At 38.5% G+C, this 21,435-nt stretch overlaps 3 protein-coding genes and 1 pseudogene across 4 annotated transcripts in view; all 4 read left to right on the top strand.

The window, feature by feature from the left end:
• LOC101309062 overlaps positions 1 to 5,450 on the top strand; it is an 11,588-nt pseudogene extending 6,138 nt beyond the window's left edge. Inside the window, exons 2-4 of the transcript XR_184809.1 lie at positions 1,116 to 2,487; positions 2,977 to 3,051; positions 4,557 to 5,450. The product of XR_184809.1 is annotated as a G-type lectin S-receptor-like serine/threonine-protein kinase At5g35370-like (transcript). The remainder of the gene's footprint in view (positions 1 to 1,115; positions 2,488 to 2,976; positions 3,052 to 4,556) is intronic.
• A 5-nt stretch (positions 5,451 to 5,455) lies between these two features.
• LOC101308774 (G-type lectin S-receptor-like serine/threonine-protein kinase At5g35370-like) lies at positions 5,456 to 11,223 on the top strand. Its single transcript, XM_004301376.1, has 2 exons — positions 5,456 to 5,807; positions 10,745 to 11,223. Exons 1-2 carry the CDS (start codon positions 5,456 to 5,458, stop codon positions 11,221 to 11,223), a joined length of 831 nt encoding a protein of 276 aa, XP_004301424.1.
• Positions 11,224 to 11,885: 662 nt separating this feature from the next.
• On the top strand, positions 11,886 to 14,870 carry LOC101308474 (WW domain-containing oxidoreductase-like). The gene is made up of 8 exons (XM_004301375.1): positions 11,886 to 12,112; positions 12,249 to 12,369; positions 12,737 to 12,854; positions 13,319 to 13,459; positions 13,698 to 13,801; positions 13,983 to 14,075; positions 14,382 to 14,454; positions 14,611 to 14,870. Exons 1-8 carry the CDS (start codon positions 11,886 to 11,888, stop codon positions 14,868 to 14,870), a joined length of 1,137 nt encoding a protein of 378 aa, XP_004301423.1.
• A 917-nt stretch (positions 14,871 to 15,787) lies between these two features.
• LOC101296865 (retinol dehydrogenase 11-like) lies at positions 15,788 to 19,906 on the top strand. The gene is made up of 9 exons (XM_004299765.1): positions 15,788 to 15,889; positions 16,234 to 16,463; positions 16,597 to 16,717; positions 17,095 to 17,212; positions 17,630 to 17,766; positions 18,135 to 18,236; positions 18,393 to 18,485; positions 18,776 to 18,848; positions 19,314 to 19,906. The coding sequence occupies exons 2-9, from the start codon at positions 16,243 to 16,245 to the stop codon at positions 19,568 to 19,570; spliced, it is 1,122 nt and encodes a 373-aa protein (XP_004299813.1). The 5' UTR covers positions 15,788 to 15,889; positions 16,234 to 16,242; the 3' UTR covers positions 19,571 to 19,906.
• Positions 19,907 to 21,435: the final 1,529 nt, after the last annotated feature.

The following is a 21,435-nucleotide window of genomic DNA, read 5'->3' as shown; positions in this document are numbered from 1 at the left end:
TTCTTACTTTGTACGTTAGGCAGGAAGTGCTCTATACCTAAACTATTCTCAAACATTGTAACCTAAAGGTACGTTTATTAGGTTAAACAAGCAGAGATCAATAAGCATGAAAAGAGTTTGAGCAATCACTAGGCATCGCAATAAATTTAGCGCCTTGCTAAACCGAGGGTTTCGTCTACTCGCTAGTGAAAACTACCGATTACTTCTCTAGACAATTTGAGGGATTCGATATTGACCCAGGCATCAAATAATCAAAGTATTAGAACCCTAGCATGTATACTAAGTAGGCCTCCAAAGCACACACGCAAAGAATTCATCGATGAACAATCAGTAAACAAAACCTCAATCTCATTAATTGCAAAAACAAATTGAAAATCAAAGCATGTTATGAATCATGTCTAGGGGCTTCAACAGCCCCCTAGCTACTATGAGTTTAGTTGCGCATAATGAAAATTAAAAACACAAAAGAGTTCATGGAAGGGGAAGACAACAATAACCGAGCTTGAAGAATCCTTAAGAAGAGATCAATCTTGTTCCGTCCGATTCTTGTGTTCTTTTCTTCCCGACTTCTCCTTTTTTTTCTTCGTTTCCTCTCGTGTATCAGATGATATTAGGTTAGAGAACCCTCAATTTCCGTCCATGGGCCAGCTGATTTGGATTGGGCCTTGAAATTGAAGTTATGGTCCAAATCAGAAATTCGGGCAGACTGACCTTCGGCCACTAAAATGATCATAACTTCTTCTACAAAATAGGTATTGACGATCCGTAAAAATTTCTAGAAAGTAGACTCTTGTAGCTTCTATTGATATATAACTCATTGTCTGAATCGTTGTGAGCTGATCACAATCCTCTGTCGAAGTTAGATGATAATTTCTGGCAAATCCCATAATTCTTTCCTTACACGACATGAATTCCTAATCCTTCAAGATTTCTCCTCTTTTGCTTCATATTCCTTTCTTTGCTCCGAAACACCTAATAAACATAAAAATAACTAAATCAAATGGAAAATACGATAAACTAATAAAGTAAAGAGGGGAATTAACCATCATATCGTCGCATAATTATGCTCCTATCACAGCCTGTGAACCATGTGATGAATTTATCACTATGTCAAGATTTATGCTCACAAAACTGTTCTTGCCTGGGAATTTTCCATGAAAATTCTTCTGGTTCTTGTTATCTTCTCGAATTCAATTTAGGTTCCCTCATGCCTATGGCCTTTGGTGAGGAAGGGCTATTAGGGTACATTAAGGCTCTCTCAACTGTGTCTGTAATCCCGGAAGAGAATAAGAAACATGGTTTAGCAGTATCAAGTTTGGTGGTTATAATAACCCTTTCAGGGTTCTTGTTCACCACCATCCTGGTCATGATCATTCTATGGTTGAGAAAGAGAAGGTCAAACAGAATGACCTTTGGACGTTTGAATTCGTCTTCAACAGCAGATCCTGAGATGGCCTCCATCCCGGGTTTACCAGTAAGATTTAGTTATGAAGAGCTTGTTGCTGCAACTGAAAATTTTAATAATCAAATTGGCAGTGGTGGATTTGGTACTGTGTATAAGGGTACTATAGCAGACAAGACTGTAGTGGCAGTGAAGAAGATGAAGAGTTTAGGAGTTCGAGGGAAGATGGAGTTTTGCAACGAGACTGCTTCAATTGGAAACATCCACCATGTCAATCTCGTCAAGTTAAGAGGTTTGTGCATCCATGGGAAGCAGTACTTTCTAGTTTATGATTATATGAATAGAGGTTCACTGGAAAAGATTCTTTTTGGGAATGAGTCTAATGCTCCTGTCTTAGAATGGCAAAAGAGATACGAAATAGCGCTTGGAATGGCACGGGGTCTGGCTTACTTGCACAGTGGATGCCACAGAAGATCATCCACTGCGACATTAAGCCTGAAAACATTCTTTTGCATTCAGACTTTCAAGTAAAAATATCAGATTTTGGGCTTGCCAAGCTGCTGAGCCATGAAAATTCCAAACTGTTGACAACACTGAGTGGAACTCGGGGCTATCTTGCACCTGAATGGCTTACTAGCCATGGAATCACTGACAAAACTGATGTATATAGCTATGGAATGGTTTTACTGGAACTGGTGAGGGGAAGCAGAAATTTCTTGTTCCAGTGCAGCAGCACTGAAAGTGATGTCAGTGAAGCAAATGGACCATCTTTCACTTCAACCAGTTGCAACCTTGGAATGGTGTATTTCCCTCTACTTGCACTTGAAATGCATAAGCAAAGAAGATATATGGAACTAGCCGACCCAAGACTAGAGGGTCAGGTTAGGATTGAGGAGGTAGAGACTCTAGTGAGAGTAGCATTAAGTTGTTTACATATAGTTCCAACACTAAGGCCAAGTATGACTAATGTGGTAGCTATGTTGGAAGGCAGATTACCTATAAGGGAGCCTAGGGTTGAGGCACTAGAGTTCTTAAGATTGTATGGTGGGAAAATCACTGAGACATCCAGACTGCTCACAAGGATTGTTTAAGCAGAACAAATTGTGTTTCTTGTACCTAACAGAAAACCACTGATTGTAATGTGAATAATAGTTCAGTACATTCCTAGTCCTGCTGCTCTTCTAAGCTTAGCACTTTTTTGGAGGTTATTTGCGGCATGCGTTACATGTAATTAATATGGTCAGTTAATGGTCTGTAAGTAGAGACACATAGCAGCAGGAACTTTGGACAGTAGTCCTGAGTTCAAACTTTGTATTGCTTGATAAAAGATTTCTCCCTTCAGTTAGATCGGCATAAAGTCTAAGGCTATGTCCATGGAAGATTGTCATTGTTACTAAATGAAAAGATTCTTGTACCATTTTGTGTCCTTGATTTTCTGTTTTTGGTTGATGGTTTCCCTCAGCTTAAACCAAGTCCTCTTATGTTTATACTGGAATTTCCAAAGAATGATCATGTTAAACTTCCTTTACGCAAATTCTGCTCTAATTTAGCAGTATTATGACCTTGTGTTTCAGCCTGGTTACAAGAAAAGACCCAGCTCTAGGTATATAGGCGGCATCCAGGTGAGATTTGATGGTTTCCCTATGCTGGTTTGCTCTTATTTCTAGTCAACTATTTGAACACCTGCCCCAAAAACTAAGGTACTTATATTAGATATTATTTTTCTAGGCTACTATCAATCATCCTGAAGAATCGAATCTGAACTTATGCTCCGAAAATTAAGGTAATGTTTATAACTTTATTCAGCTGAGCAAATGTTTATTATCTTGATGCAACACGTTTGCCACAATGAGATGTCAATCAAAGTTCATAGATCATTGTCTTTTTATTTTATGATACTCATCATGTATTCAGGTTTGAACAAAAAAAAAATTGTTGACTAGCCTTTGATGTAGCTTTTCTGTCTGATTTTCATAGCTAAAACCCTGATATACAGTAACAAACTGAATTCCTTATTTCCATAATGTAGGCCAAGTCAATTTAGTTCAGGTCTTGTTTTTCTTATAAGGAAAATGTGAGTACACAATTCACTAGTTTTTTTAATTTAGGAAATAAAAAAAATTAGTTGACTGCTATTTGATGAGCTTTTCTGTCATTAAGTTCATAGCTTCAACTAGGACAGGTAGTATTGACTATTGACTAGTTTTAATTATAAACAGAATTATTGATCATAATTTCAATCATTTGACTTATATATGTTTATCTACCTGGTGAAGGGACTGAAAGTCACCACCCCTGCTTCATCAAGTTTCATGTCTTTGAAATCTGAAATAGCAAGTCTTTTTTCCAACCAAATTGTTATGGTAATGGATTCTTTTTCTTTGTTCACCTTCATCTCATGCCATGCACTCTTCCCATTTCTTACGGTTTCACAGTCATCTCCTCCCTTTTCTCAGTCCATCTTTCCACCCTTCAATGCCAGCCATTCCCTATTCATTGATGCAGTGGCATAGCTAGAAACTCGATTTAGAAGGGTCAAGATTTAAGTGGCTATTAAGTTGAGACAAAATATCGATCGATAACGTAGTTACTTTATAGAAAATCTTTTAATCGTTCGATTATACCTAACATTATAAATTATCTGATGAGATTGATTCATTAGAGAACCATTGATTATGAATTCCTCTTTCATTTGTATTTATAAAAGCTGAGAAGGAATTTATCAAACATTGCCAATAGAAATGAAAGCAATGACATTTTTAGGAACTTAATTAGGAGGGTCATTTCTATGTAGAACATTTAACTAATCAACCAAAAATTATGTATGAGAAGAGTCAATTGACCTGGTGAACTTGGCGCTTTTTTGGTCTCTACTAATGGCACTTACACAGCTTCAATCACCGCGCCATACTCAACAGTTACTTCTTTCTATTTGTGTATCATCCATAAAGCATCTAACACCATCATCTGGTCAGCCAACTGCAACACGCCCATATCACTAACTTCTAGCCTCTTGTTCACCATCAATGGCCTTAGCCTCACCGATGACTCGAACAAGGTTGTATGGTCAACACCGTTGTTGAGCTCTCCGGTTGCTGCTCTAGAAACCGGGAACCTCATATTGGTTGATGCTGAAAATGTGTCTCTGTGGCAGAGTTTTGATTATCCAACTGACACTCTCGTCATAGGACAGGGTTTGTATGGCGGTAAATCATTAGTCAGTGCTGTTTCAAATGGTAACTCCTCCCACGGTATTTATACTCTTAATATTACCAGTGAGGATATGGTGCTGCAATGGAAGAGCCAGACTTTTTGGCTACTATCCATGGAACCAGAAGCTTACAAGACCTCAAATACGCCGGTGTCCTATATGGAAATGAACAGTACTGGCTTGCATTTAGTTGGGGAGGATGGCTTGCAGGTTGTTTTGCAAGTTGCCTTGGTACCCTCAGATGCAAAGATTGCCTGGTTGGGAAGTGAAGGGATTTTCAGCATCAACATGGAAGTCAACAATATGGCGCTGGATTTTACAATGCCAGTAGATAGTTGCCAAGTTCCATTCATGTGTGGAAAGATGGGATTATGCACGAATCAGACGTGTGTATGCCCTTCAGATTTCTCTGCTGATCAGAATTACAGTTGTGCTCCGAAACAAGTTTCAGAGGGGACAATCTCTTTGCCTTCTGCTTGTACTGCAACAGGTAATGTCAGTGAAGTTAATTCCTCGACTGTTTATGTGCAAATTCAAAATGGCATAGACTATATTGGTAATCATTTCACTGAGCCTGTGGAAATTGGTGTGAACTTATCACTATGTCAGAATCTATGCTCACAAGATTGTTCTTGCTCCGGGATTTTCTTTGAAAATTCATCTGGTTATTGTTATCTCCTTGATTACAATATGGGTGGTTTCATGTTAAACTCTGATGTTCAGGGAGGTCCATTAGGGTACATAAAGGCTATCCTAAAGATATCTCAAGTATCGACTGAGCAAGAGAAACATAGTTTTCCAATATCAGCTTTGGTTTGTCGGGGTTGTTCATGTTGATAACCATGGTGGCGGTGGTGGTGGTGGTAGTAATAAGATGGTTGAGAAAGAAAAGGCCTACTGGAGTAAACTTAGACAGATGGGATTCATCTTCATCAGCAGAGATGGAGATGATCTCTATTCCGGGTTTGCCCAGGAGATTCAATATTGAAGAGCTTGTAGCTGCAACAGAAAATTTTAAGGCCCAAATTGGCAGTGGAGGATTTGGTACAGTATATAAAGGTACTGTACTAGACAATACTGTAGTGGCAGTGAAAAAGATAACAAGTTTGGGAGACCGAGGGAAGATGGAATTATGTGCCGAGACAGCAACAATCGGAAGCATCCACCATGCAAATCTGGTTAAGTTGAGAGGTTTCTAAAGAAATTGATATTGGAAGAAGTTATTTTTCTTATTCAGCATTGCAGCAAAGTGAAGCATATATACAGAGTACATACATGTGAGATCCACGATTATAGGACCAAGAATGGTAAACTACATATACAGCTTTATTTACAGAATATCTCATAGTCATGATCCCGATTACTTGGGATACTTTCCTTTAATACTCCCCCTCAAGTTGGAGTGTATGTTGATCACTCCTAACTTGCTTAGTAATGTGGAGAACTGGTTCGAACTCAATGGCTTTGTGAATATGTCTGCTGGTTGTTCCTTGGTCCGTATGTGTTATGTTTTTACCAATCCCCTCTGCACCTTTTCACGTACAACATGACAGTCTATTTCTATATGTTTGGTTCGTTCATGAAACACAGGATTTGATGCTATGTGTAGTGCTGCCTGGTTATCACAAAACAGTCTAACCGGTTGCATCTGTTTGACATTCAAGTCTCTCAATATGTATTGTAGCCACGTAATTTCACAACATGTAGTGGCCATTGAACGGTACTCAGCCTCTGCACTTGAACGTGAGACTGTACTCTGTTTCTTTGTTTTCCATGAGATAGGAGCATGTCCGAGGAAGATACAATAGGCAGTTGTTGATCTTCGAGTGTCTTTGCATCGTGCCCAGTCTGCGTCACAATATGCTCTCAGCTCCAACAATCCTGTGGAAGGTAATAAAATTCCTTGACCAGGTGTCTGTTTGATATATCTCAATACCTTGTGCGCTGCATCCAAGTGAGGTTGTCTTGGTTTGTCCATGAATTGGCTGAGTATGTGAACTGCATATACAAGGTCCGGTCTTGTGATGGTTAGGTAAATGAGACGCCCAACCAGCCTTCGGTATTGCGATGCATCTGCCAGTAAATCTCCACTTCCCTGTGTGAGTGTGATGCTCTGCTCAACCGGAAACTGTGATGGTTTTGCTCCAAGGAATCCTGTATCTTCAAGAATTTCCAATGCATACTTTCTTTGACATAAAACAATTCCCTGTTTGGACCTTGCGACCTCTATCCCAAGAAAGTACCGTAATTGCCCCATATCTTTTAGTTTGAAGTGACTTGAAAGGAAACGCTTTGTCTCTGTGATATCTGCTAAATTGTTTCCTGCTAGAATGACATCATCAACGTAAACCAACAAAGCTGTAAAAGTACCTTGATGGCTTCGGACGAACAAGGAATAATCAGACCATGATTGCTTGAATCCGGCTGACTTGAGTGCTGTGGACAATTTCAAAAACCATTGTCTAGAGGCTTGCTTTAACCCGTATAACGACTTGTGGAGTTTGCAGACTCTATTCTCCCCCTTTCGTTCGGAGCCCAGAGGGAGTTGCATGTACACATCTTCGGTGAGGTCGCCATTGAGAAAGGCATTATTGACGTCCAACTGGTGGAGGTGCCAATTTCGCAATGCAGCAAGGCTAAGAAGAACTCGGACCGTTGTTAGCTTAGCAACCGGGGCAAATGTTTCCCTGTAATCAAGCCCTTCAACTTGACTGTAGCCTTTGGCCACTAACCTGGCCTTGTACCGCTCAACTGTGCCATCGGGGTTGTACTTGATCTTGTAAACCCACTTACAACCAATTGGTCGTTTGTGAGCTGGAGGAGGAACTAAGCTCCAAGTCTTGTTATTCTGAAGTGCTTGAACTTCTTGTTGCATAGCTTCTCTCCATTTGGGATCCTTAACAGCCTGAGAGAATGAAGTGGGTTCTTTTTCCAAAGTGATATTGGCAGTAAAGGTTTTATGAGTGGAAGAGAGGTTAGCATAAGACAAAACTTGTGAAAGGCTATGAGCAGTACCTGGGACATGAATGTCGGTCGGAGAAGATGATTGTGACGGGGCAGTACGTGATGGGAGGACTGCATCAATATGAAAGTCCTGCAATGCGGTTGGTACCTTGGTGGCTCGAAAAGATCTTCGTGGTGGTGGTAGGGATGGTGATGGTTGATGTTGCTGCGAAGATGGTGAAGTCGGAATGAGAGGTGTAACGTGATCAGACTCATTGGCAGAAGGGACGATAGGATTTGGATTTGGATTTGGTGATGATGAGAGATTGTGGTCTGATGGTGTTGTGGAATGAGGGAGAGAATCAAGAGAGTGAAAGTCAGCGGAAGACTTGGGATTTGGTTGAGTAATTGTAGGAGTTATGTGTGAGGTGGACTCCGGATCAGAATAGGGTGATGGAGTTGTATGAGGGAATAAATTTGGGTTAGTTGGTAAAGGAAGATTAGAATTTGTTTGGAAAGGAAACACACCTTCGAAAAAGATCACATCCCGGGAAACTAGGGTTTTCTTGGTGGCTAAGTTATAAACCTTGTACCCTTTTTGACCATGAGGATATCCAAGAAAAATACACTCAGTGGATCGAGGGTCAAACTTGCTAGGGTGTTTAGGATGTGTGGACACAAAACATTGACAACCAAAGACCCTCAGATGGGAGTAACTGGGTTCCTTGTTGAAAAGTTGTTCAAAAGGTGTTTTGCCTTGAAGCACTGGAGTTGGGGTCCTATTGATTAAATAAGCTGCAGTGAGTATGGCATCCCCCCAAAATGGTTTTGATAAGTTGGCTTGAAATAGGAGGGCTCGGGCCATATTTAACAAATGCCGATGCTTGCATTCAGCCAAACCATTTTGTTGCGGTGTGTTGACACATCTTGTTTGGTGAACGATCCCTTTAGCTGAGTAAAATTGGGGAATCTTGAATTCTGGACCATTGTCACTCCTAACAACCTTAACACACTTACCAAACTGTTTATTGACTAATTGGATAAAATGGATTAACAGAGTACGTGCTTCAGATTTTTGCGTCATCAAATACACCCATGTGCTTCGTGAATGATCATCGACAATGGTTAGGAAGTACTTTGCACCAGAAATAGATGGAACATGATAACCACCCCAAATATCAATATGAATTAAATCAAAGCAAGATTCACTGCGAGTAGTACTCAATGAAAAGGGTTGCCTAGTAAGCTTGGCTAAAGGACAGACAGGACAATTGTTTGAAGTGCAAACTTTATTTGTAAGGAATGGAAATAAGGGTAAAACTTTGTTGGAAGGATGACCGAGTCTTTGATGCCACATATTGTCTGAAATGTTGTGTACCGCATTGCATGTTCCTTTCATTGGTGGAGTCGTTGGTGGATTAAGGCAGTAGAGTCCCTCCCTTTCAGTTCCCGTCCCAATCATCTTCCCCGATCGTAGGTCCTGTATGACACAAACTTCTCTCAGAAAAATGGTGATATAGAATGAGTCTCGAGCTAGTTTGCTCACAGAAATCAGGTTTAGGTAAAAGTATGGGACACATAGAACATCATGGAGAACAAAATTAGGATGGAAAACTGTTGTGCCAATGTCAGTAACATGTGTTGATCTACCATCAGGAAGTCGAACCCATCGGTTTTGTGCTGGTTTCAATGAGGTAAGCATTTTAGGGTTACAAACAATGTGATCACTGGCACCACTATCCAACAACCATATTGTTTCATGTCTACTTTGTGCAAGGTGGAATGCTTTACCTGAAAGTTCCTCATAATTTGGAACTTTACCGACCGAGTTGGCAGAAGCAGACTTTGAGGCAATCAAGAGTTGATTGAGAAACTGTTGACATGTTTCTGGCGAGAGCTGCAACTCGGGTACTGCCTCCTTACTATCATGCTGAAAAGCTACATGATTAACTGTTGGTCGTGATTGTCCACCTTCACTGGCATTCTTCCTCTTTCGGCAATAATCATAAGTGTGACCTTTGTTGTTGCAATATGTGCATTTGAGGTGAGCTCTACAGTTTTTGGTGTAGTGATTGTTCATGTTGCACTTGGCACAGTGCTTTGTCTCTCCTTCTGTAAAACTAAAATCACGGTTGGTCTTTTTGGCTGCAAAGACAGATGCCTCTCCTTCAGCAAAATTGAATGCACGGCCGTCTTTCTTGGCTGCAAAGGCAGACGCTTCTGGTGGCAACGCAGACTTTCCACTGGAAACCTCTGCTTGTTTCTCATGGCGGAGTGCAAGAGAGTATGCCTTCTTCACATTAGGGAGAGGATCCATGCCTATGATTGTGCTTCGGATCATTGCATAATTTTCATTCAATCCCATTAGGAACTTCATGGTCTTTTGGGACTCCATATAGGCTGTAACCTCAGTGGCTGCATCGCAAGAACAGGGTGGTAGTGCACATAGAGTTTCCTTCTCATCCCACAAACTTTTAAGCTCCGTGAAGAAGGTTGTGACTGAGTTTGTCCCCTGTTCACAATCATGTATTGCATTCTCTATATTGAACAGTGAAACTGTGTTAGTATGACAAAACCTTTCTTGAAGATCTAGCCATATACCTCTTGCATTCTTGCATTGAGCAACGCTGCGAGAAATCTCCTTCGACATTGATGCCAGCAGCCATGTTTTGACAAGAATATTGCAACGATCCCATTGTTGTTGTTCATCGGGATTGTGAGTTGATCTTTTGAGGGTACCATCTATGAACCCCTTCTTGTTCTTGATGGCGAGTGCCATGTCCATTGATTGGGCCCATGCGGTGTAATTATCTTCCATCAGTGGTTGTGCCACAAGGACAGCACCAGGCTGATCCGAGTGATGTAGAAATAGTGGATGGTTGGATTTCTCCCATGGTTCTGAGGTTTTGGAAGAACTCGAGTCTTTGTTTTGCTCGATGAGCTTCTGTTCCTCGCTTCCAGTCATGGGGTATGTTTTTGGTGTTTTTGGTATGAATTTCTAGGGTCCCAAGAACGATTGCTCTGGTACCATAAAGAAATTGATATTGGAAGAAGTTATTTTTCTTATTCAGCATTGCAGCAAAGTGCAGCATATATACAGAGTACATACATGTGAGATCCACGATTATAGGACCAAGAATGGTAAACTACATATACAGCTTTATTTACAGAATATCTCATAGTCATGATCTGCACCCATGGGAAACAATGCTGTCTGATTTATGAGTATATGAATAGAGGTTCATTGGAGAAGATCCTTTTTGGTAATGGCCTGGTTTTAGAATGGCCAAAAAGGTATGAAATAGCACTTGGAATGGCAAGAGGACTTGCTTACTTGCACAGCGGATGCGAACCAAAGATCATCCACTGTGACATCAAGCCAGAGAACATTCTTTTAAATGATGATATGCAAGTCAAGATATCAGATTTTGGGCTTGCCAAGCTGCTATATGATGAAAAATCAGAACTATTGACAACATTGAGAGGAACTCGGGGTTACCTTGCACCCGAATGGCTAACTAGCAGAGGAATCACAGACAAGACTGATGTGTACAGCTATGGTATGGTTTTATTTGAACTTGTGAGGGGAAGTAGAAATTGTATGTTTCAGAGCAGTGGCAATGAAAATGGTGAAGGAAATGTGCATAAGCTAAAGAGGTATACATAATTATTTCGGTGCTTCACTGTTTTCAACTAAACGTTGGCTAAAAAGAAAACAGAGAATTAGAATACAGAACAAATCTACTTGTTTATGCTAGTACTACAACACATGATCTATTTATGTAGTTCGATTACATTTCATGTTTTAACTCTCAGTTGCTTACTGGCCAATAAGAGAAAATTTCAGTTCACCTAATGCAACTGTTGATCGGGAAATGCTCTGATCCTTCACCTCAATGCAAGTCATGATTCTTTTCTGATGTTGATTAGGGTACTTTCTCTTCCAAAGAAGGAAGCATTTAAGGAGCTTGTTCGTAATAATAATTTTACAACTAGTGGGCTATTAAAAGAATTTATAATAATTTCAGTCATATTCCCCATGTGTTTTACTGTTGTTCTATCTTGAAATCTATTGGTTCGGATGCAAAGCTGGAAGTCTCTGTTGAATAACAGCTCAGGTCTGCTGCTCTTCAACTCAAAAACAGTTGCAACGTAAACTTCCTCTGCATTTGCCATTCTTTTCAACTTAGCTTCAGATTTAGCTATCTGGGGCTCATTTGGTCATTGTTGAATTTAAGTGATGAAGAAAGTAGTATAATATATTGATTGTCGTGTTTCTGCTTATTTAGTATTGAAAATCTTGGAGTGGATTTGGAAAAGGTGGCAGAAATGGCGACCACATCATCTGATTTGAAAGAGGAAGTGAAGAAGAAGAGGAAGAAGGAGGGAATGGGATGGATAGAGTGGTTGAGAGGTTTGTTCTATGTGGTGTATGAGATGCCGTTCCAGAGAATCACTGCCAGCCATTTGCAAATCCCAATGCCTTTGCCTCCTGTCAACCATCTCACATGCATTGTCACTGGATCCACTAGCGGTATCGGCTGCGAAATTGCCAGGTATAATATGCGTATTTCAATCAGCTCTTCTTGGTTACCAGATTGAATAATACTAATGAAATTTTATGAGAAGTTCAGATAATCTGCTCAGATAGAAAAACTGGTATCTGGTGGTTATAACTTATTCATTGAATAGGCAGTTGGCGGAGGCCGGTGCACATGTTGTAATGGCAGTGAAAAACACCAAAGCAGCTAAGGAGCTGCTCCAGAAGTGGCAAAATGAATGGTCTGGAGTCGGCCTTCCTCTCAATATCGAGGTAACTTATTTGTTCTGGTGGTCGAGTGACTGCTCAAGATAAATTTATAACAGGACCAAACATATCACATTCCTATAATGTGCATTTTTAAATGTTTATCTTGTTGAAGTATATAGTGGTTAAATCACTGAGGTTAGACTGCGTATCATATAAAATAAGGAAGCCATTGCTGGATGAACTCCGATCCTGGTCTTAAAAATTAAACCAGAGGCCTTGTACTAAATTTATTTTTGGTTCAACTTGCCAGCATATGTAGTAGCTAGACATAATCTGGGCATAATGCTAAGCATTTGAGTTTTTTCCGCTTTCCTGGAAAAGGTGCAATTTCCATGCATAATGACTTTCATGATAGTTGTAACTTCAACAGGTAATGGAACTTGATCTACTCTCCTTGGATTCTGTTGTGAGATTTTCTGAAGCGTGGAATGCACGGTTGGGACCTCTGCATGTTCTTATCAATAATGCTGGGAGATTTACCATTGGAGGTTGGTCTTTGCGCTATATATACTGAAATTTAAAGCTTTTAGCTGTTAAGCTGCATGCTTCCATCGGAGATTTACACATTACCTTGATAGTTGTATTATTGGTCCTAAATACCAGTAACTTCTTGATATCAGATACTGTAATGGTAAGCTGATCAAATATTGCCGATCTTCTCCGCTGTTTAGTGAAAACATGGAACCTTCCTCCTGTTTTAGAAGGTTAGAGCTGTCCTACTGAACTTGCAGCCTACCGTTCTCATATTTCCAAGAGCAGATGCAAGTTTGTGTGCTGTTTAGAGATTTACTATTTTCCTGCTCAAATATCTAGTAATAGTACTAGTAATTATTCTTTTTCTATATTAATTCAGTCATGGGATGAGATAGATGACTGGAATGCATAAGTAATTGTATATCTATCACAATCTGGCTTGTCATTTACTGTTATACTTTGGTTGTTTTGAGTTCAGCGCCACAAAATTTTTCAAAAGATGGGTATGAAGAGCACTTACAAGTGAATCATCTGGCTCCATCACTTCTATCAGTATTGCTATTGCCATCCCTTATTAGAGGCTCTCCAAGTCGAATTGTAAATGTCAATTCCATTGTAAGTTCCACAATCATCATGCATAAAAAGATCGATGCATGCTTGTGTTTATAATATATATGGTTATATACTCTAAGATAGCTACGTCATTCTCAACAAACTGGAATATTAGCTGTATCGAAGTGTTTTGGATAATTTGTTCATGTAGGTATTGATGAGTAGAAGGTAAATTATTACATGATATTTTCTACTTTTGAGTAATGTCTTCATGTAAATCTAAGACTGATCTTTCCATTGTTTAGGTCCATTTTATGTTGGGTTCATTGACACAGACGACATGAACCTTGTGTCTGGGAAAAGAAAATATACAAGCTTAGCAGGTTATTCGAGCAGCAAGCTCGCACAGGTAGAAGTTTTAGTAATTAATTGTGATTTTTTCAAGTTACTAAAAAAACGGACGTTCATGCTCCTATGTAGGTCTGTTGAACTATAAATATGCAGGTCCTTAGTTGTGTTATTTTGTATATGTTTTTGTTTAGATTTCATCACTTGGTGTTGTACATGATGGTAGTTTATGTTTGTTGCAGATTATGTTTAGTTGTGTCTTACATAAGCGGCTGCCTGCTGAAGCTGGTATTTGTGTAACATGTGTTTCTCCTGGTATTGTCCAGACAAATGTTGTAAGTATCTTGATGTGTTCCCCCATCTTGTTACTTACTTTGAACAAAGATTTAGTTTTCTAGTTATTATATTTAACCTAGTTAAATTTACCTTAGATATTTATTTTCAAGTCTTCTACATGCATATGTGCCTGCTGCACACACACAACTCATAACACTGGGTATCCTTTTAAGTTTTAACCGAGTCCAAGACTAAGATCAAAATATTTATTCAATTTTATACGTATTATAACCTGTTGCAATTCCATTGTGATGCTGCAGTTGTATTAATTTAGTTTCCTGTTGTTCATATCCAATGAATTGCAGACGAGGGATCTTCCCAGAATCATTCAAGCTGTTTATCGTTTGGTACCCTATTTTATCTTTAGCCCTCAAGAAGGTGATTTTTTTTTTTCCCCTAGTTTCCTACTCCTTAAGAGTTAAAATAAGAGATACTAAATTCGGGGAATAGCTATGTAATGGTATCTTTAGCTCACTTTTGTTGTAGTGGTATATATTGTGAAAACTGACCATTTGATGAGTTATTGCAATGCAGGTTCGAGGAGCGCTCTCTTTGCAGCCACTGATCCTCAGGTTCCGAAATACTGTCGGTTGTTGAAATCATATAACTTTCCTGTTTGCGCTTTCATTTCTCAAGATTGCAACCCAATCATGCCTTCTGAAGAAGCTCTTAATGTTGAGACTTCACACAAAGTGTGGGAGAAGACATTTGAGATGATTGGCCTTCCTTCTGATGCTGTGGAGAGGCTCATAGAAGGGGAAGAAGTTGCATGCAGATCGATATGGAGCTCATAATTAATGAGTAACCTCGATCTTTTTCCATAATACCAATTGTCTGTGCCCAATGCATCGATGATTTTTATGAGTAATATTCTTGAGTCATTATGCATGAGATCGATGCTCTGATCAGCAAGCAGTTGATGACATATCAGAGATTTTATGTTAATTTTCGATCTGATGTATCTTAATATAAGCTTGAGTGCTTGACTATGTATGCAGATTAATGTGGAATCTTTTGCCTCGTTTAATATCTCATCGATCAGCACTATTTCACTATTCAACTGCTAAGGACTTGCTGTTGCTTCCCCACATGACATTGGTCCTCCTTATTATTTGCAGAACCTTATATGATGCATTTGGTCACATACACACAGAAGAGAAAATATAATTGTCAATCTAGTAGTTAAATAACAAAATTATTTCAGGTTTCTAAGTTTTGCTAAAAATTGACTAAGAAACCAATGAAGTTAGAACATAGAACAAGTCTACTTAGGTATACTAGCTAGTACTGCTAATTGCATCGAAAACCAAATATCGATGAGCTTATTGTGTCAATGCTTGGTTTGTTTTTCTTTTTTGTTGTTCAAGTAAACAACTTACATACAATCATACTACAATTAATTATCTTTTCATTCTTTGTGAGTCGAACTTAAGACATTTCACTTACAAAATGAAGACATAATAGCAAAAGGTTGTGGAATCTTTTTTCGATAAAAAAAGGTAATGGAATCTTGAAATAACCAAAAGATAATAAAACAAGAAAAAAAAAAAAACCATATGTTCTATAATATATACGTTAGCAGGACAAAATGACAGATATGGACATGTGGTGTGTTGTGCTGTGGTTTAAGAATCTTAAAATCTTGAATGACGGAATCTATCAGTTGGGAGGTGAAGCTGGAAGTCTCACTGGAATAAGAGCTAAGTTGCGGCTGACCGGCTGTTGGGCTGCTCTTCAACTCACAAAGTCACAAACAGTTGCAACGTAATCTCTCTCCTCAATTCCCAGTACCCAATTTGCCATTTGGTTTAAGGTTGATTACATTCTTTTCAATTTAGCTTCCAATTTAGCTATAGTGATCTTGCTTTCTTTTTTTTTCTTTCTTTTTTTTTTTTTCTTCGAGTTTGCAAGTATTGGTGATCTGGGTCACGTTTCTAGATTTTTGGGTTTCTGGAATCATGTTTTAATTGTTTATTCAGTTTGGGGTTCATTGGGTTCCATTGATGAATATGACTGATGATGAAGTTATAATATTGAAGGAGTCAAACTACTAAGGAGTCAATTTCCTTTGAGTTTTGAATTGGGTTTGTTATAATATATTGGTTATTGTGTTTCTGCTTATTTAATATTGAAATTCTTGGAATGGATTTGGAACAGGTGGCAAAAATGGCAACGACATTATCTGATTTGAAAGAGGAAGTGAAGAAGAAGAAGGAGGGATTGGGATGGATAGAGTGGTTGAGAGGTTGGTTCTATGTGGTGTATGAGATGTTGTTCCAAAGAATCACTGCCAGCCATTTGCAAAACCCAATGCCTTTGCCTCCTGTCAATGATCTCACATGCATTGTCACTGGATCCACTAGCGGTATTGGCCGTGAAATTGCCAGGTATAATTTGCATATCTCAATCAGCTCTTTTTGGCTACTGGATTGAATAATATGAAATGAATTTTAGATAAGTTCAGATAATCTGCTCTGAGAGATAACTGGTATCTGGTGGTTATAACATATTTCTGAACAGGCAGTTGGCGGAGGCCGGTGCACATGTTGTAATGGCAGTGAGAAACACCAAAGCAGCTGAGGAGCTGATCCAGAAGTGGCAGAATGAATGGTCAGGAATGGGCCTTCCTCTCAATATCGAGGTAACCCATTTATTCTTGTGCTCGAGCGAATGCTGAAGATGAATTTATAACTGGGTGAAACCTCTCAGGTTCACGCATCTAAATCCTTATCTTGTTGAAGTATATAATATTTAAGTCACTGAAGCTAGACGGCTTACCATATCAAATAATGAAGCCATTGCTCGATGAAATGGTCTTATTAAAGCACAGATAGTAATTTGGAAACCGCCTTTGTTTGAATCCAGAACCCCTGTAATAATTCTATTTATGGTTTAGTTGTCAGCATCTCTAGCAGAACATAATCTGTGCATAAAGGCAATCATTTCAATTTATTATTTCCTAGCAAATTGCAATTTTCCCTATGCAAAATGGCTTGCATAACTGTTGTTACTTAACAGGTGATGGAACTTGATCTACTCTCCTTGGATTCTGTTGTGAGATTTTGTGAAGCTTGGAATGCACGATTGGGATCTCTGCATGTTCTTATCAACAATGCTGGGATATTTTCAATTGGAGGTTGGTCTTTGCGCCATGTTTACTTAAATTTAAAGCTTTCCGCTGTTGAGCTGCTTCCCTATTACATTATCATGCTAGTTGTAATGTTGGTCCTTAATACCAATAAGTTCTTGATATTAGATAAGCTGATCAAATGATGCCAATCTCCTCCACTGTTTAGTGAAAATAAGGAACCTTCTTCCTGTTTTAGAAAGCTAGGGTGTCTTATTGAACATGCAGCCTAGCATTTTCACATTTCCAAAAGCACATGCAAGTTTGTGTGCTATTGAGAGATATAATGTTTCATGTTCATACACTTAGTATTTCTGTCCCAGTCTATGTAGTCATTGCACATAGTATTGAAATGCATAAGTAGTTGTATTTCTATCTAAATCTGGTATGTCATTTACTGGTATACTTTGGTTGTTTTGAGTTCAGAGCCACAAAAATTTTCAAAAGATGGGTATGAAGAGCACTTACAAGTTAATCATCTGGCTCCAGCACTGCTATCAGTATTGCTACTGCCATCCCTTATTAGAGGCTCTCCAAGTCGAATTGTTAATGTCAATTCCGTTGTAAGTTCCTTGATTATCATGCATAAAAAGATGCATGGGTGTTCTTATACTCTATATCTATATGCATACACACACATGGTTATATGCTCTATGATAGTTATGTCATTCTGTCATTCTCAACAAACTGGAATATTAACCTACACTGAAATGATCTGGATGGTTTGGTCTTTTGTAAGTGACTTTAGCACGCACACAACTCTAGTTTGGCGTGTGTACTAACTAGACCTAGTTGCGGCCATAAATTAAATACACTTCATTTGAGTTCATGTGGGTATTGAGCAGAAGTTAAATTTATTATAAAACATTTTCCACTTTACTTTGGAGTAATGTCGTCGTGTAAATCTAAGAGTGATCTTTCCATTATATAGATGCATTATGTTGGGTTCGTTGACACAGACGACATGAACGTTGTTTCTGGGAAAAGAAAGTATACAAGCTTAGTGGGTTATTCAAGCAGCAAGCTCGCACAGGTACCTTAGAAGTTTAGATTATTAAGATTGTTTCTAAATTTTAGAAAAAAAAAGGACACGATCTGTAATTATTGAATTACTGTGTTATATTGTATCTGTTTTGTTTAGATTATCATCACTTGGTGCTGTACATGTTGAATCCTCTGTTTGTTGCAGATCATGTTTAGTAGTGTCTTACATAAGCGGCTGCCTGCTGAAGCTGGTATTTCTGTAGCATGTGTTTCTCCTGGTGTTGTCCAGACAAACGTTGTAAGTATCTTGATGTGTTCTCCCATCTTGTTACATTGGAAAAGGATGTAGGTTCTTGGGTGTTATATAAGTTTTATTGACAATGTAGTTAGAACTACCTTAGGTATTTCTGTTCAATTCTTCTACACTCGTGTTCCCACACACACAGGGTATCCTTTTTAAGTGTTAATAGATTCCAAAACAGATCAAAGGTTTATGTACTTTTCTACATATAACCTTTTGCAATTCCAACCTGGTGCTGTAGTTTTCATCAATTTAGTATCCTGTTGTTTGATATCCAATAATTGCAGGCGAGGGATCTTCCCAGTATTGTTCAAGCTGGTTATCGTTTGATACCCTATTTTATCTTTAGTCCTCAAGAAGGTGATTCTTTTTGCTACCGAATATAGATTTTCAGATAAATGTGTGTATTATAACTATATGTTTGTGTGTGTGTGTGTGTGTTTATGAATGTATTTTATATTTGAAGACAACCAAAAGCAAGCTCTGTTCAGTCTTTAATTATTGTGTAGTACAACAGGGGCCTTCTACTGGCTTACAGTAATCAACAACAGTAGTGAGTGATGATGTCATGACTCATGAGTATATTTTTTCTCCCCGAAAATAAGTGGAAGTTTAGATTTTGAAGACAACAAGCTTTTTCCTACTTTTCCACAAATGTGACTCCAAAGTTTTCTACAAAAAAAATTAAAAAAAAATAAAAGACAAGAAAACAAGAAGTCTATAATATTGACAGACAAATCCTACTCCTTAAGAGTTAAGTTAAAGAGGTACTAAAAATAGAGATATTGTGAAAACTGACCTTGTCATGATTAATTTGCAATGCAGGTTCGAGGAGTGCTCTCTTTGCAGCCACTGATCCTCAGGTTCCAGAGTACTGTCAATTGTTGAAATCAGATGACTTTCCTGTTTGCGCTTTCATTTCTCAAGATTGCAATCCAACCAATCCTTCTGAAGAAGCTCATGATGTTGAGACTTCACACAAAGTATGGGAAAAGACATTTGAGATGATTGGCCTTCCATCTGATGCTGTGGAGAGGCTCATAGAAGGGGAGGAAGTTGCATGCAGATATGGGGGCTCATAATGAGTAACCTTTTTTCCCATGATAGCAGAGGTCTTGTGTCCAATGTATGGATGATTGTTTTTAAAGTCAAACGCAGAAATTGCCATTCAGTTTTGCAATGGAAGGAATGGGAGTACCATAAGCATTCTGATTCTGGTAGGCACATGAAGAGCTGGTTATTCTTTGTACACCATGATCTTATTAATTTGTGTTTATACGGGATCTGATCTAGTTACTGATTTACTCACCCGTGTTTACAGCGACCGGCCTGTTAATTTAGAGAAGCTTGAAACACAAGGATTATTTATCCCAAGGGTAGTGTCGATTGAGTTTAAGAATATGCTTGCCCCGTTATGTGGAGAACGTTTTCGGCACGTATTCTTTTAGATTTGTCGGAATAAATCCGTCTCTCTACTCTATTCTGTACTAGAGGATACATTATGGTGTTGTTCTTGTGGGTAGTGTGACTCTGCGCTTGTGGAGCAAGTGAGTCTAAGTTTATCTCATAATCCGAACTGAGAAATCGATCTGATGCTCATGCATGCTTTCTGGTTTGACAGAAATTATGGAAATGGTAAATCCATGCATGCATCAGTTATTTAGTTCCGAATAAAGAAGGTGCTACTTGCTATTAACAATTAGGTTAAAGAAATGGATTCAAGAACCTGCATTGGACAACATTGGATATATAATTAATCGTTTTTAGAAGCATCCCTAAGGCCGCAGGACAAGTAAAACTCAAAGAGAAAACTTAGCCATAATTGCTTTATTCATCTAATAATCAAGAAGCAAACCAATTTATTCATCTAATATTAGCCATAATTTCATCATTTCTTGAGCTTAGTCGGAGACCCTTCCTTTCCTGCATCCCCCTATATAGGTTGTGGGTAGTGTTTTTTTGCCAGCCTTCTCTCTTTTAGCCATAATCATTTTGTTCATGGTTCTAAAAGAAATACAACCTTAGGAACTCATACCTCAATCTAAACCAATCATTTTGCTTCCAAAATGAAAAAATTTCATGAAAGCCTGGAACGTAGGAAAATGTTATCAACTACCTGCAAAATTCCATGTTAGCTCATTTTGATTTGAGGCCTCAAACATGTGACAAGTACAACAAAGCCAACCACCTGCAAATCCTGCTTTTCTTCCCTAATATAAACTTGCATTGTGCCTGCATTATATATTTATATATGTATTGAGCCACGAACACAAAATATTGAAAAAGTTATCAACTTGCAATGAGCAAATGAGCATCTCTGTACATGAATACATATAAAAAAGAAAGAAAATATAAAACCTTGGCAACAAAAGCAAACAAGCAGACAGTCAGAGACCAGCTTTCCCAACAAAGCTAACCAAAGGCTCTAGAAAAAAAAACACAGATAAAACTGAAGCAAAAACCTCAAGAGAAACAAAAAGGATATCAAATAGTCAAAAATGTAATTAGATACCAGAGCACAAAACTAAATCAGTGCAATGGTATCAATTTCATTTGCACTTCCTTCGAGACTTGAGAGGATTTGTGTAGTACTAAGAGCAAGTCCACCCATAGGTCTTCGTTTGGGAAGGCCTGGGTCACGGGTGTGACCTGGGTCGCCACGTGGCAGTGAAATTTGACTTCAGTTTTCACCCACGATTTTTGTTTCTGGGTTGCCACGTGGCATTGACTGTTTATTGAATTTTATATTAGGTATTTTGAATGTGAATAATGATTTATGTGTTAATAAAATTATAATTAAATAAACAAAATGAAATATTGAAATTAAAAATAACATAAACATAACATAAAAAAAATGGTGGTATTTATAGGAATTCTTTTATTTTTAAAATTGGGTGAGTTGCCGTACGTTGGAAAATTTGTTAATAAAAAAAATCCCATATTGAAA

The sequence above is a fragment of the Fragaria vesca genome, linkage group LG5, assembly GCF_000184155.1.
Source record: "Fragaria vesca subsp. vesca linkage group LG5, FraVesHawaii_1.0, whole genome shotgun sequence".
Taxonomy (NCBI): Eukaryota; Viridiplantae; Streptophyta; class Magnoliopsida; order Rosales; family Rosaceae; genus Fragaria; species Fragaria vesca.
This window is presented reverse-complemented; position numbering and strand designations above follow the sequence as displayed.

Coding starts and splice junctions, on each gene's coding strand:
- LOC101308774 (XM_004301376.1), top strand. CDS start 5,456: ATGGTGGCGGTGGTGGTGGTGGTAGTAATAAGATGGTTGAGAAAGAAA. Junction 5,808..10,744: donor TCTGGTTAAGTTGAGAGGTT/TCTAAAGAAATT, acceptor TCATAGTCATGA/TCTGCACCCATGGGAAACAA.
- LOC101308474 (XM_004301375.1), top strand. CDS start 11,886: ATGGCGACCACATCATCTGATTTGAAAGAGGAAGTGAAGAAGAAGAGG. Junction 12,370..12,736: donor GCCTTCCTCTCAATATCGAG/GTAACTTATTTG, acceptor TAACTTCAACAG/GTAATGGAACTTGATCTACT. Junction 14,455..14,610: donor TATCTTTAGCCCTCAAGAAG/GTGATTTTTTTT, acceptor ATTGCAATGCAG/GTTCGAGGAGCGCTCTCTTT.
- LOC101296865 (XM_004299765.1), top strand. CDS start 16,243: ATGGCAACGACATTATCTGATTTGAAAGAGGAAGTGAAGAAGAAGAAG. Junction 17,767..18,134: donor TTGTTAATGTCAATTCCGTT/GTAAGTTCCTTG, acceptor TCCATTATATAG/ATGCATTATGTTGGGTTCGT. Junction 18,237..18,392: donor CAAGCAGCAAGCTCGCACAG/GTACCTTAGAAG, acceptor TGTTTGTTGCAG/ATCATGTTTAGTAGTGTCTT.